This window comes from Heterodontus francisci, chromosome X, assembly GCF_036365525.1.
Source record: "Heterodontus francisci isolate sHetFra1 chromosome X, sHetFra1.hap1, whole genome shotgun sequence".
Classification (NCBI taxonomy): domain Eukaryota; kingdom Metazoa; phylum Chordata; class Chondrichthyes; order Heterodontiformes; family Heterodontidae; genus Heterodontus; species Heterodontus francisci.
In genome coordinates this window covers 12,439,392-12,455,889 of record NC_090421.1, presented here as the reverse complement: position 1 = coordinate 12,455,889, position 16,498 = coordinate 12,439,392, and the positions used below count along the sequence as shown (strand labels likewise).

Genomic DNA, 16,498 nt, shown 5'->3' with positions numbered 1-16,498 from the left:
CATGTGACCCACCCAACATAACTGACTACCATGACACAACATCTTGTGAAAGCGTTTTCCAATGGTGAAAAACTCTACAGGGCAAATCATACCATAAAGTCCACTATAATTTATTAGAATTATGTCTGAATTATTTTAATGTGATCTATCAGAAGGCATCTTGACTTGTTCTTGAATTCAGTACTGGTCTTGGTGCAAATTTTCTGTTGCATAATTAATCTGTCATGGGAAATTTTCAAAAAAGATAGTAATTGTTTCATTTTCTCCCCTAACTTGTTTAAAAACCCATTGTAGCAACTGGAGTTCTGCAAGACTGGTTTTACAGAGGGTGATAGTGAGCAACTTCAGCCATCAATATGGTAGTGGATGTAATCCAAACGAAAAAGCCTCCAATTAGTCAGAAGTCACAGGTGAAATTCAGTCAACAAGGATTAATATTTTCAAATAAGAAAAAGAACACTTTTGAGTTGTTCACTGCTCACCTATCAAAGTAAGTCTAATTGATAGTATGTTGGGCATTTTTATATCAAGAAGGGTAACAGAGAATTCGTCCATAGACACTTACCAGGGAAGTCTCCATTCATCAGTCACTGTCTAGTATAACACTATACAGAATGATTCTGCATTATATACTTTAAAATGTAATTTTGTAGGTAGTGCGGGTTAAAGAACATACTATTAATCCCAAAATACAATGGAGCAGCTATAGTAAATGGTCAAACCTGACTCCAAACTCATGAGGTAAATCAGAAAAACAATTTGACTATTTGACCAAGGACAGACCTTTGTTTTACTGTAACAGAGGGTCTGAAAGGAAACTTTGATAGGGGATGTTTATAACTCTTCTTTGTGCTTGTTGTGTATTTTGTAGCAGACTGTCTTCAGAGCTAACTCCAATGTAATCTAATCTAGCTTCGAAGTGGAACTTCAAAACAACTCGGTGATTGTATGTAAATATGTCAAGTTAAAAGCTGACCAAAATCACATTAGAGTGGTATCAAAATGAGCACTTTAACTTACACCCTGGTTTACTTCACACTGGGGATTTAAATGGCTGTTCAGTGGAATCCAGCCATTGTGTGCAATAGACATTGTCCACACGAAACACAGTTATCATTTCAAGTGGATGTAGGTGTTAGCTGTGCTTCAGTTGGTAGCACTCTCACCTCTGAGTCAGAAGGTTGAGGGTTCAAGTCCCACTCCAGGTCTTGAGCGCAAAAATCAAGTCTTGACACTCCAGTGCAATACTGAGGGAGTGCTGCACTCTTGTGTACCATCATTCAGATGAGATATTAAACTGAGGCCCTGTCTGCCCCCTCAGGTGGATGTAAAAGATCCCATTGCACTATTTTGAAGAAAAGCAATGGATTTAGCCCCAGTATCCTGGCCAACATTTAACCCTCAATTAACATCACAAAAACAGAGTATATGCTCATTTATTGCATTGCTGCTGTGGGAGCTAGCTGTGAACAAATTGGCTGCTGTATTTCCTGTATGACAACAGTGACTGCACTTCAAAATTACATAATTGACTGCAAAGTACTTTGGGACGTCCCCAAGTCGTGAAAGGCACTACATAAATGCAAATCTTTTTTTACATGTCCAAATATTGCACTATCCATTTAAGGCAAGGTGATGCATAGACCCTGAACAGTGTTTTTTGTGGGGTGTGGGCTGGTAGAACTGATGCAGATTATAAACTTCACTTGTGGCACAACTGAATCAGAATAGTTACAGAACAGAAGGAGGCCATTGTGTCCATTCAGCTGGTCCCACCCTTTCATGCACCTGATCCGTGGCCTGCAAAAGAAAAAAATGAATGAACAGAAAGTTTGTGTGGGTGTCACTTTTGTGTGTGCTGATCTCCATGTCCCAATAGTCGGTGTTTCTCTTGCATGAAACCCTGCAGTACAATTGTAAAACTTACACCATGACAGTCTAAATATGTGACACTGCCTAATGTCATGATAGACTGTGCTATCCTTTACACTAATTGGGATATTGTTATTGATAAAATTGTACACATGCCTTTGCTCCCTGGCATTCCAGCAGAGGATTCTATACCACTGACATATTGTGAACACTCTTCTGCCTAACAATATAATTATGTAGGACATGCAATTCCTGTTTGCAGACATTCCATTTGTCACTATTTTAGGCCACACTTTTATGTCAACATTTACTATTGTAAATTGTTCTGTCAACATTTCTGTCACAATGTAGTTGCTGGTTCTGGCCACTAGGTGGGTCTGAGTGAGTTTCTGAAGTCACTCCCTCTTGTATAATAAACCTTCAGTTCATCAACTGACTGGGCAATTAATTAAAACATAATTTAATTGAAAGCCTTTTTAATAAATGACTTGTTCTTTGCTCAATTTCAAACTTATCAGAACTTGTTTACTTTTTTCCCTTCAGGACCGCACACCAAGTTCTTCACCAGAATCTGTAACGTGTTTGTCCATGTTGGCTGCCACCTGTGGAAGAGTAGGGCAGGTTGGACCAACTTCTGCAGACATTCCCCAGTTTCAATATGACACATTGATGGGATCCACTTCAGGAATGTTTCAGTTTTGGAGCAATGAAGCATTTGGAGGTTCTCACACAATGCCATTCAGTCCTCCAAAGGCTCAGTATTCTTGTGGAACAGCACCATCAGCTTTGGGATCACAGGAACTTCCCCTGACCCCTCCAGCAGAATCAGTCTACACTTTTGAGCTATCTTCTGTGAAGATTTTGACAACTTCTGTCCCTGCAAATTCAGCCTATTCTTACCCAGAAGCTAATGGAATCGCTCAGAACTTCCCCAACTTCATCCCCAGTTCTTCAGCTCTCCAGTCAAGACATATATCTCCCAGTCATGCTGATGATATTCCTTGGTGGAGCATGCAACAGCCCAATACAGTCAATCCTCACCATCTCCAATTTGGAAGACCCATGATCTTGGGGCATCAAACCCAATTGCCAACTGCACTTCAGAGTTCTTCCAAAAGTCTTCTGAACTGTTCCAGGCGTTGTCGGAGATGTAGATGCCCCAACTGCCAGTCTCCAAGCAACAGTGAAGGACAGGGTAAGAAGAAACAGCATATCTGCCATATTCCAGGCTGTGGGAAAGTCTATGGAAAGACTTCCCATCTAAAGGCTCACCTGAGATGGCATGCTGGGGAACGTCCCTTTGTTTGCAACTGGCTCTTTTGTGGGAAAAGTTTCACCAGGTCCGATGAGTTGCAGAGACATCTGAGAACTCACACAGGGGAAAAACGCTTCTGCTGTCAGGAATGTGGCAAAAGGTTCATGAGGAGCGACCACCTCTCCAAACACACCAAAACCCATCAAAATAAACGGATGAAACACCATGGCATGACTCTGGAGAACATTAAGAAGGAATAAGAAAGAAAGTGAGGCTTCCCCGATGGCACAGCTAGTAAATGCACAGGGTGATATGCTGCTGAGCCATACAAACCAGGAGTATCTGAGGTTGGATCCCTGGTCTGTGTTGAGTTGGCTGATCTCAGCCGGGGTGGCAATAAGGGGTACTATATTTGGCCTCTGGTGTCCCTGGGCTAGGGTGGGGAAAAATCATCTGGGGTTCCTACTCCTGATTACTGAACATTTTAGCCTTGCTGGAACTACGCGTGTGTGGATATTAGATAAGGATCTGACTGAGATTCCCTGCTCCAATAGTTAATACTTTACTGACACTCTAGGCTCACGGGCAGGTGAGGTGCCAAATGGCTGGCAGTGCCCATGAAACCCTAATATCAGTCACCTCTTCTCTTCAGGAGAAGAGAAATGGGGGGTGGGGGGGTGGAGGATCAATGGAGAAGACAAAAGCTGGAGCAGGAAGAATAAAGGACAAAAATAGAAGAGGAAGAATGAAGTGTTCTTTTTTTTTTTGCACTGCACAAAAATGAGAGAAGTACCAAAATAAGGGATAAATGATGAGGAACTTCAAGTATTTCAGACTAAAGGAGGAAACTCTGACTGTCTCAAAATAACATACCTGGAGGTTGAAAGAATATTCTGTACATCAAAATGGTTTAGAAGAAGGTAGTAAATGGCGTGATGGTTTGAAGGAGAAGTATTAATAACTGGCAACCGAAGTATTTAAGGTTGTGTCCAAGAAAATCAAATTATGGACAAAACTTTTTGGGTAGAACCTCTACATCTTGCACGCTGTAACTGTGACAACTTTGAACATTTTTTTTTTAAAGACAATCTTTGACCTACATACATCCTTGGGCTAGGTTCCTGAAAATTGTGAGCTTTTTTCAAAGAGAAAGTTGGCAGCCATCGTGTAAGCTGAGATTTTTGTGGGGTATGCGCTTGTACGTTAACTTTTTTTTTTAAAGAAAGAAGTGATTCATGCTTGATGAAATTGTGTGACTTCATTCTACATCTTGTGTTTGAACCATCTAAAGCTGTTTTAATAGATAATGAATGCATGCCGGCTGTGGTGCGTGAATAAACGGTACAAATCACTTCTGGAATCATTTCTTTTTTCAATTGTGCTATTTGTCCCATTGCTGGAAAAGTGTTTACACTCGCTAGTAAGAGCCCACGCTGCTGGTACAGTGCATAAATTCATTGTGTGGTTTGAGGTTGAGTGATACAGATCAGGAAGGTCTCTGGTTCAATCCCTAGTGTGCCAAGTTAACTGATCTTGTCCAGCATCATTGTGGAAATGCTGGATTTGGCTCGAGCAATACTGGACCAGGAAGGAAGGTATAAAATCAGCCAGGATTTTCACTCCTGCTCCCTGAGCAGTTGTCCGGCATCAGCTGGAGTGTGCGCGCGTGTGTGTTGGTGAGTACAGGGTCAGGCTTCAATGTGATGCCCTTCAAAAGCAATTAATCCGATATCACTCGGTGGTTAATTTTTAACTTCCTGGTGGTAAGTAGTAAGCATCTGCCCTGTCTGGGAGAGACTCTGGACGAGTGTCCTTGGTGTGTGCGTTTTAAAATTGCAGTTGGTAGGAGCAGGGTGAAAAGCCATGGCCTAAGTCTCCTGTTTCATTTTAAGAGGCCAAGAGGGAGAAGTAGTTGAGGCCAGTGACAACTTTTGAAAGTAGGAATGCAAGTAAAAAGGAGGTGCCTTCCATGCTGACTTGACGAGATCCATATCAAGAGGGGAAAAGTGAAGTATTAATGGTGCTGAGGCAAAGGTAGGGTCCTGTGCAAAGGGTATGAGCGATGTGAAGGGGACTCTCACCTTGACACTCCTGGTCAGATCATTATGTTCCTTATAGCACTGCAGCCAGGCCCTGGCAACAATGGTGATGGTATTAACATTTTGTGCCACTTCATACCATGCCTGTACACCAATTTCGCTTGATACTTCTAAACCATCTGTGGGGAAGAGCCCTCTTTTTCTATCATGACCTTGCTCCACCGGCATCATCCAACTGCATAAGAAAACCTCTAGTGCCCTGCAGAAACTGCTGTTGTCCTGAGACACTTCTGCTCCATGGTGTTGCTTCTCTTTTTCACCAAACAAAAATGCCCACTTCTCCCCCGAGCCGCCAATGGGGTATGGGTTTTGTGCTGGCAACTTGCCTCAACCATGCTAACAAGGGTGACCTCAAACCTAGGACAGGCCTCCGCTGACTCCTCTGGGCAGCCACTACTCTGTCTCACTGCCGCCAGCCTGCTTCCCACTGAGAAACCAAAATCACCCTGATGAATCTCTTCCCTCTCCTTATGATTGCATTTTGAGTGCTAGGTCCAGCTTTGGTCCCCCATAAACAGGGGAAGCATTCAAGCCCTGGCGGTGGTTCAAAAATTAATCATGAAAGGAGCTGATTAAGATGTGACCTTCGAGAGCGCGTGAGATAGCAAACAGTACAGAAAAGCTACTATGCTCCTACTGACAGTAGGGCAAGGAGGCACAGGTTCAAATTGGTGAAAGGTGAATTTTGGACTGATGCCAGTGATCAACATGTAGAATGGGCTTCTGGGTAGGATAGTAGAGACAAAAAGCCACAAATTGCTTGAGAAAGAGTTGGATGCTGCAATGGTGGGGAGAGTATGCTCGTTCTGGGGTGGATAGGGTACGATGGACCAAATGACCTTCCTCGCCCATAATCCAGTGCTTTTGAATGACCAGTGTGGAACTAGTGCACAAATTTGTTAGTAACCTGGCTTGTCTGCCTCTTTCCCATACTGCTGATTGTCCCAGTTTTAGAAAATCTAAAAATAATCAGCCAGCTAGACAGCTCATTAGCATCAATTCTGATGGATTGAACTTTCAATGAAGAGACCCAAGTTCTTGACTGTTATTCAAGCTTTGAGTTCCCTGAGGGAAGATTATAGGAAAAGGTTTTAAATCTGTTCTCCCCTCCCTTATCCTCCTGAACATTTGACTTCAATTGAAAAATAAAGATGTGATTGAGGTCTCAGCTCTGAGGGGATCGCAGAAGCCTGATCCTTTTTTTTTAAGAAAAACTGTTTAATTCCATTCAGTTGAAAAGCTGAAATATTTACTTTTTTCATTTTGGGAAGCAACAGGAGGAGAAATGTCAGTGGGTTCATCTTCACCCTACAAGGCAGGCGAGCTGATACTAACAGAAAAACCTAAGTGACATTGAACCTTGCTGCTTTCAGTGAGTGAGAGAACTGAACTTTGGGCCATATTTTCCTCTGGCTAATTTTGGTTGAAAGATGAGATTGGATGTTTCTCCTCTATCTTGTCTCCACTCCCTGCCAAAAATCAATCAAATAGCAGCAGAGAGGGTGCAAATTTGGGTGGTGAGGCCCAGACCTTGATTTTCCTTTTACCTGTCGCGTCCATGCTGGAAAAGTTGTCAGCTGCTCCTCCCCTGTCCGTCACATGTAACTCCCAGCGGGGGAGGGGTGGGTTCAGGAGTTGGGGGAGGGGCGGGTTCAAGAGTTTTTGGTGGGGGGGGTGTTCCTGGCCAATTGCCTTCCTTAGTGCTGCTGCCTCTGCCAACCCCAGGACCACCAGTAGAAAGGCAAGCCCTGGGGCAGCAGCAGTAAGTTATCCGCAAAGTCAATCGATGAAAGGAGAGGACTTGGTAGTGACCACCTCCTCTTTCATACAGGCTACCAGCACCCACATTTTGAGGCTCTTCTGCCTCCTTTAAATGTGCACATGCCTCTGTTACACTTCTGGGATTCTCCTCTTCTGCAACAGTGAACTCCCTTTAGTGGTGAGGGGTCCCATCAGGACCTTGCCTTGGCAGATGACCCTTGACGCTGGAAATTTGGTCTGAATCATATCAGGGTTACCCCCTGAGAAGAGAAGACTCTTGCCATACATAGAAGTATAAAGCAATCTGCACCTGTTTATACTCTGGCATCTATTTTTGCTAAAATTAGCATGCAGAAGAAAATAGCGCCTTTAACTTTGTCTTTAATGTGTCTTTTTTTTCTCCTCTTCTGAAGGTGCTCCCTCATGCTGGGATACAGTTCCACAGCCAGCACCAGAGATCCCGTATCTTATCCAATTGCCCATCCTTCATGCGTAAGCGCAGACAGTGAGTGTTTAGTTGGATGTTCGACCGTGCCTGGAGCACAGCTGCAGCTAATCCTGTTCTTATCTAATGTCCACAAAGATACACACTTGCCAGTAGCAGCCAAGTTAAACACAGCAAGAGCCCACAAACAGAAAATGAGGTGAAAAAACAGTTGATCAGTTGTTGGTGTTGGCAGTGGTGGTTGAGACGGAATTGTTGGTCAGGTCATCAGGAGAGCTCCCTGCTATTCTCCAAATAGCGTCATGGGCTTTTTAGCATACACCTGAACCACAAGGACAAGACTTTGCTTTAATGTCTCATCCAAAATATGGCAGTATTCCCTCAGCCCTATGCTGACGTCTCAGTCCAGATTAAATGCTCAAGTCCTGGAGTGGGACTTGGACCTACAACCCTTTCACTCAGAGTTGAGGCTATACGAGTAGAAAACAGCAATGGTCTCGACCAAAGATTCGTGGCTTAGTAATGCTGGAATGGTTGCTCAAAATGACACACTTCAAACCCCATTATCACTCAGCGGTCCCTGCCTTGCTTTCTCCGTCCCTCTATTTCATTTTTATTTGCTTCTATGTTTAATTGACTCAGCACAAACTACTCCCCAATCCCAGAAACAGAACTCGCCAAAACCTCCCTTAGAGTGAATCATACTTGTTTTAATTTTAAAATGCCATGTATTTTGATGTAACTCACCCATTAAAACAGAGACCCTTAGACTTTTGAAGGGATGTGTGATCTGTCTCCTTCCATTTGGTCATAAATCCAACTTGTTGCGTTATCCTGATGGTGATGGCTCGGCCCAGAAGGTGGGGAGGAGACTTTGTTAGCCTCTGCCATCATGTGATGCAATGGATCACTAAAGACTCTCTAGGTTGCCCTCCTTCACATTAGGGTGTAGTAGTGTAGTGGCTATGTTAATGAGGTAGTAAGGTCAAGGCCTGAGCTAATGATTTGTAGACATGAGTTCAAATCCCACCACAAATAGTTGGGGAATTTAACTTCAGTTAATTAAATAAAAATCTGGAGTTTAAAAGGTTATTAGCAGTAGTGACTATCCTTGCCTGGTCTGGCCTATTTGTGACTCCAGCCCCACAGCAACAAAAAAAAGGGCTGGACCTCCTACTTGGCAATTCCCACATTGGCAACCTGTTCCTTCCAGCAAAAACTGATAAAGGAACAGATTGTCAGATTTAGTTCCAGTAGGAACTAAAGATAGACCATAATGAGGTTTGTTTCACTGGGTCCACTCCTTAAAGGCTCCCTTTGTTGATTTCTGCATTAATGCATTGCCCTCCATTTGGAACAGGAGGAGGCCATTTAGCCCCCTGAAGTCTGTTCTGTCATTTAATAAGAATATTGCTGATCTGGGACCTAAACCCACCTTTGCCCCATATCCCTTGATATTTTTGGTTCACAAAAATCGATCAGTCTCAGTTTTAAAATTAACAATTGAGCATCAATTACCATTGGCAGAAGAGAATTCCAAACTACTTCTCTCTCTGTATAGAACTGTTTCCTAATTTCGCTCCTGAAAGGTCTGACTCTAATTTTTGACTATGCCCCCTCATCCTAGACTCCCCATCTCACAGAAATAGTTTCTCCCAATCTACCCTATCTGTTCCCCTAAATATCTCAAAAACTTTGATTAAATAATTAACCACCAAAATGGAGAGGGCCCTGTATATAATTGAAATTGGTGGATAATCGTGAGCCTCTATGTACATAGCCTGTCATAATGAGTAATATGCTTCTGATTGGTTGTTTAGGTACAGAATCAAGTTTCCCGGATGTACAGCTAAAAACCATGATTTCCAATTTTTTTAAAATGATATAGTCCTGAAGAAAAAATGATGACAGTCCGACTCCTGAAGGTCTCCTGACGCAAAGTCTTTACAATTGCTGGTCTCCCAGACACAGATCCCTGACCCCTGCTGTTCTCCCAGCCGCAAATCCCTGATTCCTGCTGTTCTCCCAGAATTGAAGCTTCAGTTCCCGCTGATCTATCTTGTGTAACTGTGACTTTCTCTTATATCCCAGCCCTGAGGCCCTGATTTCAGTTGGTCTCCTGACCCAAAGCCAAATATTGGAGCTGCATTGAGAGTAAATTGTACAAAGTACTAGACATCCAGGTGGCAACTACTGATCTTGCTGGATCAAGAATGCTGAAATATGCAAAACTAAACACAAACTCTCACAAAAATTCTTGCAGATAATTGCATGTGTGGTTTATGTGAATCGGAATGATCAAGAATGCAGTTGATCGATGTTCCATTCTATATTTAAAATGTACCTGAATATTATCTGGAAAGTGTTAAAACAATTTACTGAAGTACTACTGTTAATTCTTCCATTTCAATTGGAATTATTCTAATCAGTATACAAATTATGATGCTGTATAATGAAAATAAGGGCAGCACATCCTGAAAGTGATAAATTGGCATATTTGAGAAATACTGGTTGTTATTTTCTCCCCACATTATAAACTGCCTACCTGGGAGTATATCAAAACTAGAAATCTACAATAAATTCAGCATCACAAGGACAATTTCCATGCAGAAACTCCTGTTCTTTTTAAAACTCTCAGCAATATCTTTTTGACAGATGTACAGTGCTATAAATTAGAATTAAAGTGGCCACAGGAATGCTTCTACGAAGGATCAAACCAACACTGTGTATATATAATCAGCAATCTAACTTGCATAAATACACTTTTACTTCTTCTTTGGCCTCCTTGTCTTGAGAAACAATGGGTAAGCACCTAGAGGTGGTCAGTGGTTTGTGAAGCAGCGCCTGGAATGGCTATAAAGGCCAATTCTAGAGTGACAGACTCTTCCACAGGCGCTGCAGATAAAATTGATTGTCGAGGCTGTTACACAGTTGGCTCTCTCCTTACACTTCTGTCCTTTTTTCTGACAACAGCTAAGTTGCTTCGACTCGCCACTCTTTAGCCCTGCCTTTATGGCTGTCCGCCAGCTCTGGCGATCACTGGCAACTGACTCCCACGACTTGTGATCAATGTCACAGGACTTCATGTCGCGTTTGCAGACATCTTTAAAGCGGAGACATGGACGGCCGGTGGGTCTGCTACCAGTGACGAGCTTGCTGTACAATGTGTTCTTGGGGGTCCTGCCATCTTCCATGCGGCTCACATGGCCAAGCCATCTCAATTGCCGCTGGCACAGTAGGGTGTATATGCTGGGGATGTTGGCCACCTCGAGGACTTGTGCATTGGAGATACGGTCCTGCCACCTGATGCCAAGGATTCTCCGGAGGCAGCGAAGATGGAATGAATTGAGACGTCGCTCTTGGCTGACATACGTTGTCCAGGCCTCGCTGCTATAGAGCAAGGTACTGAGGACACAGGCTTGATACACTCGGACTTTTGTGTTCCGTGTCAGTGCGCCATTTTCCCACACTCTCTTGGCCAGTCTGGACATAGCAGCGGACGCCTTTCCCATGTGCTTGTTGATTTCTGCATCGAGAGACAGGTTACTAGTGATAGTTGAGCCTAGGTAGGTGAACTCTTGAACCAGTTCCCGAGCGTGGTCGCCAATATTGATGGATGGAGCATTTCTAACGTCCTGTCCCATGATGTTCATTTTCTTGAGGCTGATGGTTAGGCCAAATTCGTTGCAGGCAGCTGCAATCCAGTCGATGAGTCTCTGCAAACACTCTTCTGTGTGAGATGTTAATGCAGCATTGTCAGCAAAGAGGAGTTTCCTGATGAGGACCTTCCGTACTTTGGTCTTCACTCTTAGACGGGCAAGGTTGAACAACCTGCCATCTGATCTTGTGTGGAGGAAAATTCCTTCTTCTGAAGACTTGAACGCATGTGAGAGCAGCAGGGAGAAGAAGATCTCAAACAGTGTAGGTGCGAGAACACAGTCCTGTTTCACGCCACTCAGGATAGGAAAGGGGTCTGATGAGGCACCGCTATGCTGAATTGTGCCTTTCATATTGTCATGGAATGAGGTTATGATGCTTAGTAGCTTTGGTGGATATCCGATCTTTGCTAGCAGTCTGAAGAGACCACGTCTGTTGATGAGGTCCAAGGCTTTGGTGAGATCTATGAAAGCAACGTAGAGGGGCATCTGTTGTTCGTGGCATTTCTCCTGTAGCTGGCGAAGGGAGAACAGCATCTCAATGGTGGATCTCTCTGCTCGAAAGCCACACTGTGCCTCAGGGTAGTCGCGCTCGGCCAGCTTTTACTTACACTTATTACAAAACATGCCTTTGCACATAAAACATCTTAGGTTAAACAATATGCATACTTCTGACCATACTATTAGCTAGTATAGCACGAAGAGTTGTGTTTACAAAGTGTACAGCTTGCACCCTCCAATTATTTTCAGAACCTTCTCCCATTTGCCCCACTCCGTCATCAGTGGCTGCTCTTTCTGCCCTCTGCTATTCTCTCCCCAGATTCCTTCACTTCCTCCTTTCATCTCCCTCCATGCTCTGAAGAACCTCCTAAAAAGCTTCTCTTTTACTGTGTTCTCCTATTCCCCTCTTTCCCTTCCTCTCATGCTCCGTTTTACATCTGTCCTATGAAAAGTTCACCTTTTCATCTAAAAGACGGAACCTCTGACACTGCTGCATTCCTTCAGTACTGCACTGGCAGTGTCAGCCTAGATTTTTGTGCTCAAGTCCCTGGAGTGGGGCTTGAACCCATGACCTTCTGACTCAGATACAAAACAGGAATTCAGGGCAGCTTATGTGATGCCAGCCTGGTTTAGGGAGGGTATTCCAGAGTTTGGGGCCTTGGCAGCTGAAGGTATGGCCGCCAATGGTGGAGCGATTAAAATCAGGGATGCTTAAGAGGCCAAAATTAGAGGAGTGCAGAGATCTTGCAGGGTTGTGGGGTTGGAGGAGATTACAGAGATAGGGAGTGGCAAGGTCATGGAGGAATTTGAAAATAAAGGTGAGAATTTTAAAATCAAGGCATTGCTTAACCAGAAGCCAATGTAGGTCAGCAAGCACAGGGATGATAGGGGAACGGGACTTGGCGTGAGTAAGGACAGGGGCAGCATAGTTTTGGATGACCTCAAGCTTACAGAGGGTAGAACGTAAGAGGCTGGCGAGGCATGTATTGGAATGGTCAAGCCTAGAGGTGACGTCTTTGCAGTTGTTACCAGGTAAAAGCCTAATGTTAGTGCCTGTCATTAGGCCAGCAGCAGCTGGTGAGTGTGTGGAATGAGAAAGGGGTTGGTGCATTATCCTATTGTTATTGGAGAAGGGGAGGGAAGGATTTGGAGTGCTGGGATGCGGGGAGACAGGCAGGAGAGTGTGCCATGGCAAGACATCATCTTGGGAAAAAGGGATAGCAGCACATCCTTCTCACCTTTGCTGTGCAGGTAAGATCATTGATCTTCTTCCAGCAATGCACCCAAGCCTTGAAAGAGCACCTGGCTTCTCCAAGTATAGGAAGGATGTGATTGCACTGGAGAGGGTGCAGAGGAGATTCACCAGGATGTTGCCTGGGCTGGAGCATTTCAGCTATGAAGAGAGACTGGATAGGCTAGGGTTGTTTTCCTTAGAGCAGAGAAGGCTGAGGGGGGACCTGATTGAGGTATACAAAATTCTGAGGGGCATTGATAAAGTAGATAGGAAGAAACTTTTTCCCTTAGAGGGGTCAATAACCAGGGGGCATAGATTTAAGGCAAGGGGCAGGAGGTTTAGAGGGGATTTGAGGAAAAATTCTTTCACCCAGAGGGTGGTTGAAATCTGGAACACACTGCCTGAAGGGGTGGTAGAGGCAGGTACCCTCACAACATTTAAGAAGTGTTTAGATGAGTACTTGAAATGCCATAGTATACAAGGCTACGGACCAAGTGCTGAAAAATGGGATTAGAATAGATAGGTGCTTGATGGCCGGCAGAGACACGATGGGCTGAAGGGCCTGTTTCTGTACTGTATAACTCTATGACTCTATGACATTTTTTTTTAAAGGCTGACCTTAGCAACACTGTGTTCCTCTTCTATGCAGGCATTCCTCATGTCTAATGTTGCTTTGGCAGTAATGATGGAAACTGACTTATGACAGTATTACTGATATGTATGTTACTTGCATATTGTTCATTGAACATTAGACGGCCTCCTGATGGGAGTAAGCATGCCGTAGCAATTACATTCTATGGTCTTCTCAAATATGGAAAGTTATACAAGTGAATCTGAAATAAAAGCAGCCAGTACAATACCACACCAACTTGAATGATTATCAGACATAACAATGATCACCTTATTTCGTTACACCTTTTACTCCTTTTTGGACAGGTATCTTTAGCAGAAGTGACACCAGATGATCAGTAGAGGCCAGGAGGGATCCAGCAGGACAGGTCACTACCCAATTTGTACCAGAAAACTGGAGTAACTTCAGAGGAAAATAGTCCCTTGAGTTTAAATTCTGAAGCAGGGCCACAACCTCCTGACTCAGAGACTAATGTGCTACCAAGTGAGTGAATTTGGCGCATTTTACAATAGAAAGAAGGAACCATTTATTGACGACTTGTCAGAAGCAAGTTATCGCTGAGCTGCAGCTATTAAAACTAATAGAGCCTTTAACTGCAGGAATAGTAATGACCCCTTCACCATTCAAGGGTCACAGCCTCAGTTCACCAGGGAAACCTTATGACCCTCGTTATACTTGAAAAACCCTCATCTGAGACAGTGCAGCGGAGTCCAGAGAAAAGGTTAATGTGGCTGTCCGACAGATAGAGGAAACAGACGACTTACAAAAGGTTTCTTTTTCTTGATTTTCTAACCCATTAACCCTGGTAAGTGATTCTGCAGGAAGGAGCAAAGCCAGACAAGGGAGGGTTAAGCTCCTGTCAGAAAGTTAGTATCTATATGATTGAGAGATATATTCAGCTGCCTAATAGCTACCGAATGGAGTAGCGAAGTCAATGTTAACTGGAATAAGGTGGTACAAATAGGGATGCAGGGTTCAAATCTGGGCCTCCACTACTTTTATTAATGGGAATGTCAAAGAATTTGTGCAAGCTTTGATCAGCTTAATTTGCACTTTACATTTACTCCCACTTATAGAGGTTTGAGCTGGATATAGCAGGATGGAGTATCTTATGTAAGGAACTACTTAGCAGGTATCAAGGTTAATAATTCAACCAAAATGGCTATGGGTCCTGGATAGGCTCTCATATATAGCATTCATACAGTAGTGCTGCTGCCAAAGGCAGTGCTACCAGATATAACTGAGGCAGCACTGATGCCACTGCTAATATAGAGGCCTACTTCATTGGCAGGCACCAGCCAATGCAGGTCAGCAAGGAAACAGGTGATGGGTGAGTGGGACTTCAGCAGGTTCGGATACGAGCAGTAGCGCTTGGATGAACTGATATTTATGAAAGGGAGGATGGGATCTTGTCCAGGAGAGCATTGGAATAGTCAGGAGGTGACCAAGGCAGGAAGAGGAGTTTCAGCAGCAGATGAGTTGAGGCAGGGTCAAAGATGGGTGATGTTACGGAGATGTATGTAGGTCTTTTTTGTGATGGGGTCAGAAGCTCAGCTCAGGGTTGAACAGAACGCCACGGTTGAGAACAGTCGGCTTCAACCTGAGACAGTGACTGGGGAGGGGTGGTGGAATGGGTGGCGAGGGCTAAAGACGATGTTTTTTGGTCTTCCCCCACATTTAACTAAATGAAATTCTGATATCCAAATGTGGATGTCGGCTAAGCAGTCAAACAACAATGAGGCAGTGGAGGAGTTGAGAGAGGTGGTGGTGAGGTAGACCTCGGTGTCAGCAGCATACATGTGAAAACTAATGCTGTGTTTTCTGATGGTGTCGCCAAGGGGCAGCATGTAGATGAGAAATAGGAAGGGGCCAAGGATAGATGTTTGGGGGATACCGGAGGTAAAGGTGCTGAGGAAAAGCCATTGCAAGTGATTCTCTGGCTCCGATTGGATGAGATTGGAACCGGATGACTGCAGTCTCACCGAGCTGGATGATAGTGGAGAGGCATTGGAGGAGGATGATGTGGTCAACCTTGTCAAAGGCTGCAGACAGGTCGAGAAGGCCAAGGAGGGAAAGTTTATCAGTCACAGGAAATGTCATTTGTGACTTTGACTTGAGTTCACTTCTACACAAAGGAGAGCTCGGCACTTCAGTCACTTAATTTGATAGTCATGTTTCTTTGCTGTCTCTTCCACCCTGCCTACTGGGGAAAGTATCTTGCTCCCCTATTAGCTCAGTGGGTAGGTGCACTGCCTGTGTGCAACTGAACCATATAAACCAAGAAGGTCCCGAGTTGAATCCCCAGTCTGTGCTCAGATGACTGATCTCAACCAAACCAACTGTCATGGTTGGCCTGAGCACCCTTGACCCAGAGAAGGCTAAAATTAGCAAGGGTTCCTGGTCCTAATTGCCATCCAGTGACCCTCTACTGGAAACATTTGAAAGCATAGACACCGGGCAGGACAGGACTGGTCTTTGCTATGATGCCTCCACTGTTGAGAAGCCTGAAGCACTCCGGGGTCAATTTTAAATGGGGGGGGGGAAATGGTGCACAGTTTTGGGGGCAGTGGGGATAGGGGAGGCGTGAAACTTGTGGCCTGACACCAGTCTTAGAGGATGGCTGCTTGGGGCAAGTGGTACCCCCTTCTACCATGGCTGATGACACCTCTTCAGAACCCCACCCCTCCACAGCAGAACAGGTACAACAACAGCCACGTAACCACAAGGTGTGTTATAGAGCAGGGGATGCTCAGTTTGAGGTTCAGGTGCCTTTTTTTTTGTTCGTTCATGGGATGTGGGCGACGCTGGCCAGGCCAGCATTTATTGCCCATCCCTAATTGCCCTTGAGAAGGTGGTGGTGAGCTGACTTCTTGAACCGCTGAAGTCCATGAGGTGTAGGTACACCCACAGTGCTGTTTGGAAGGATTTTGACCCAGCGACAGTGACGCAGTGGTGATATAGTTCCAAGTCAGGATGGTGTGTGGCTTGGAGGGGAACTTGCAGGTGCTGGCGTCTGCTGCCCTTGTTCTTCTTGGTGGTAGAGG

The 16,498-nt window shown here is 44.4% G+C and overlaps 1 protein-coding gene across 1 annotated transcript; it reads left to right on the top strand.

The window, feature by feature from the left end:
• Positions 1 to 356: 356 nt before the first annotated feature.
• On the top strand, positions 357 to 3,387 carry LOC137358653 (transcription factor Sp5-like). Its single transcript, XM_068024797.1, has 3 exons — positions 357 to 490; positions 913 to 994; positions 2,416 to 3,387. Exons 1-3 carry the CDS (start codon positions 357 to 359, stop codon positions 3,385 to 3,387), a joined length of 1,188 nt encoding a protein of 395 aa, XP_067880898.1.
• The last annotated feature ends 13,111 nt before the right edge of the window (positions 3,388 to 16,498 follow it).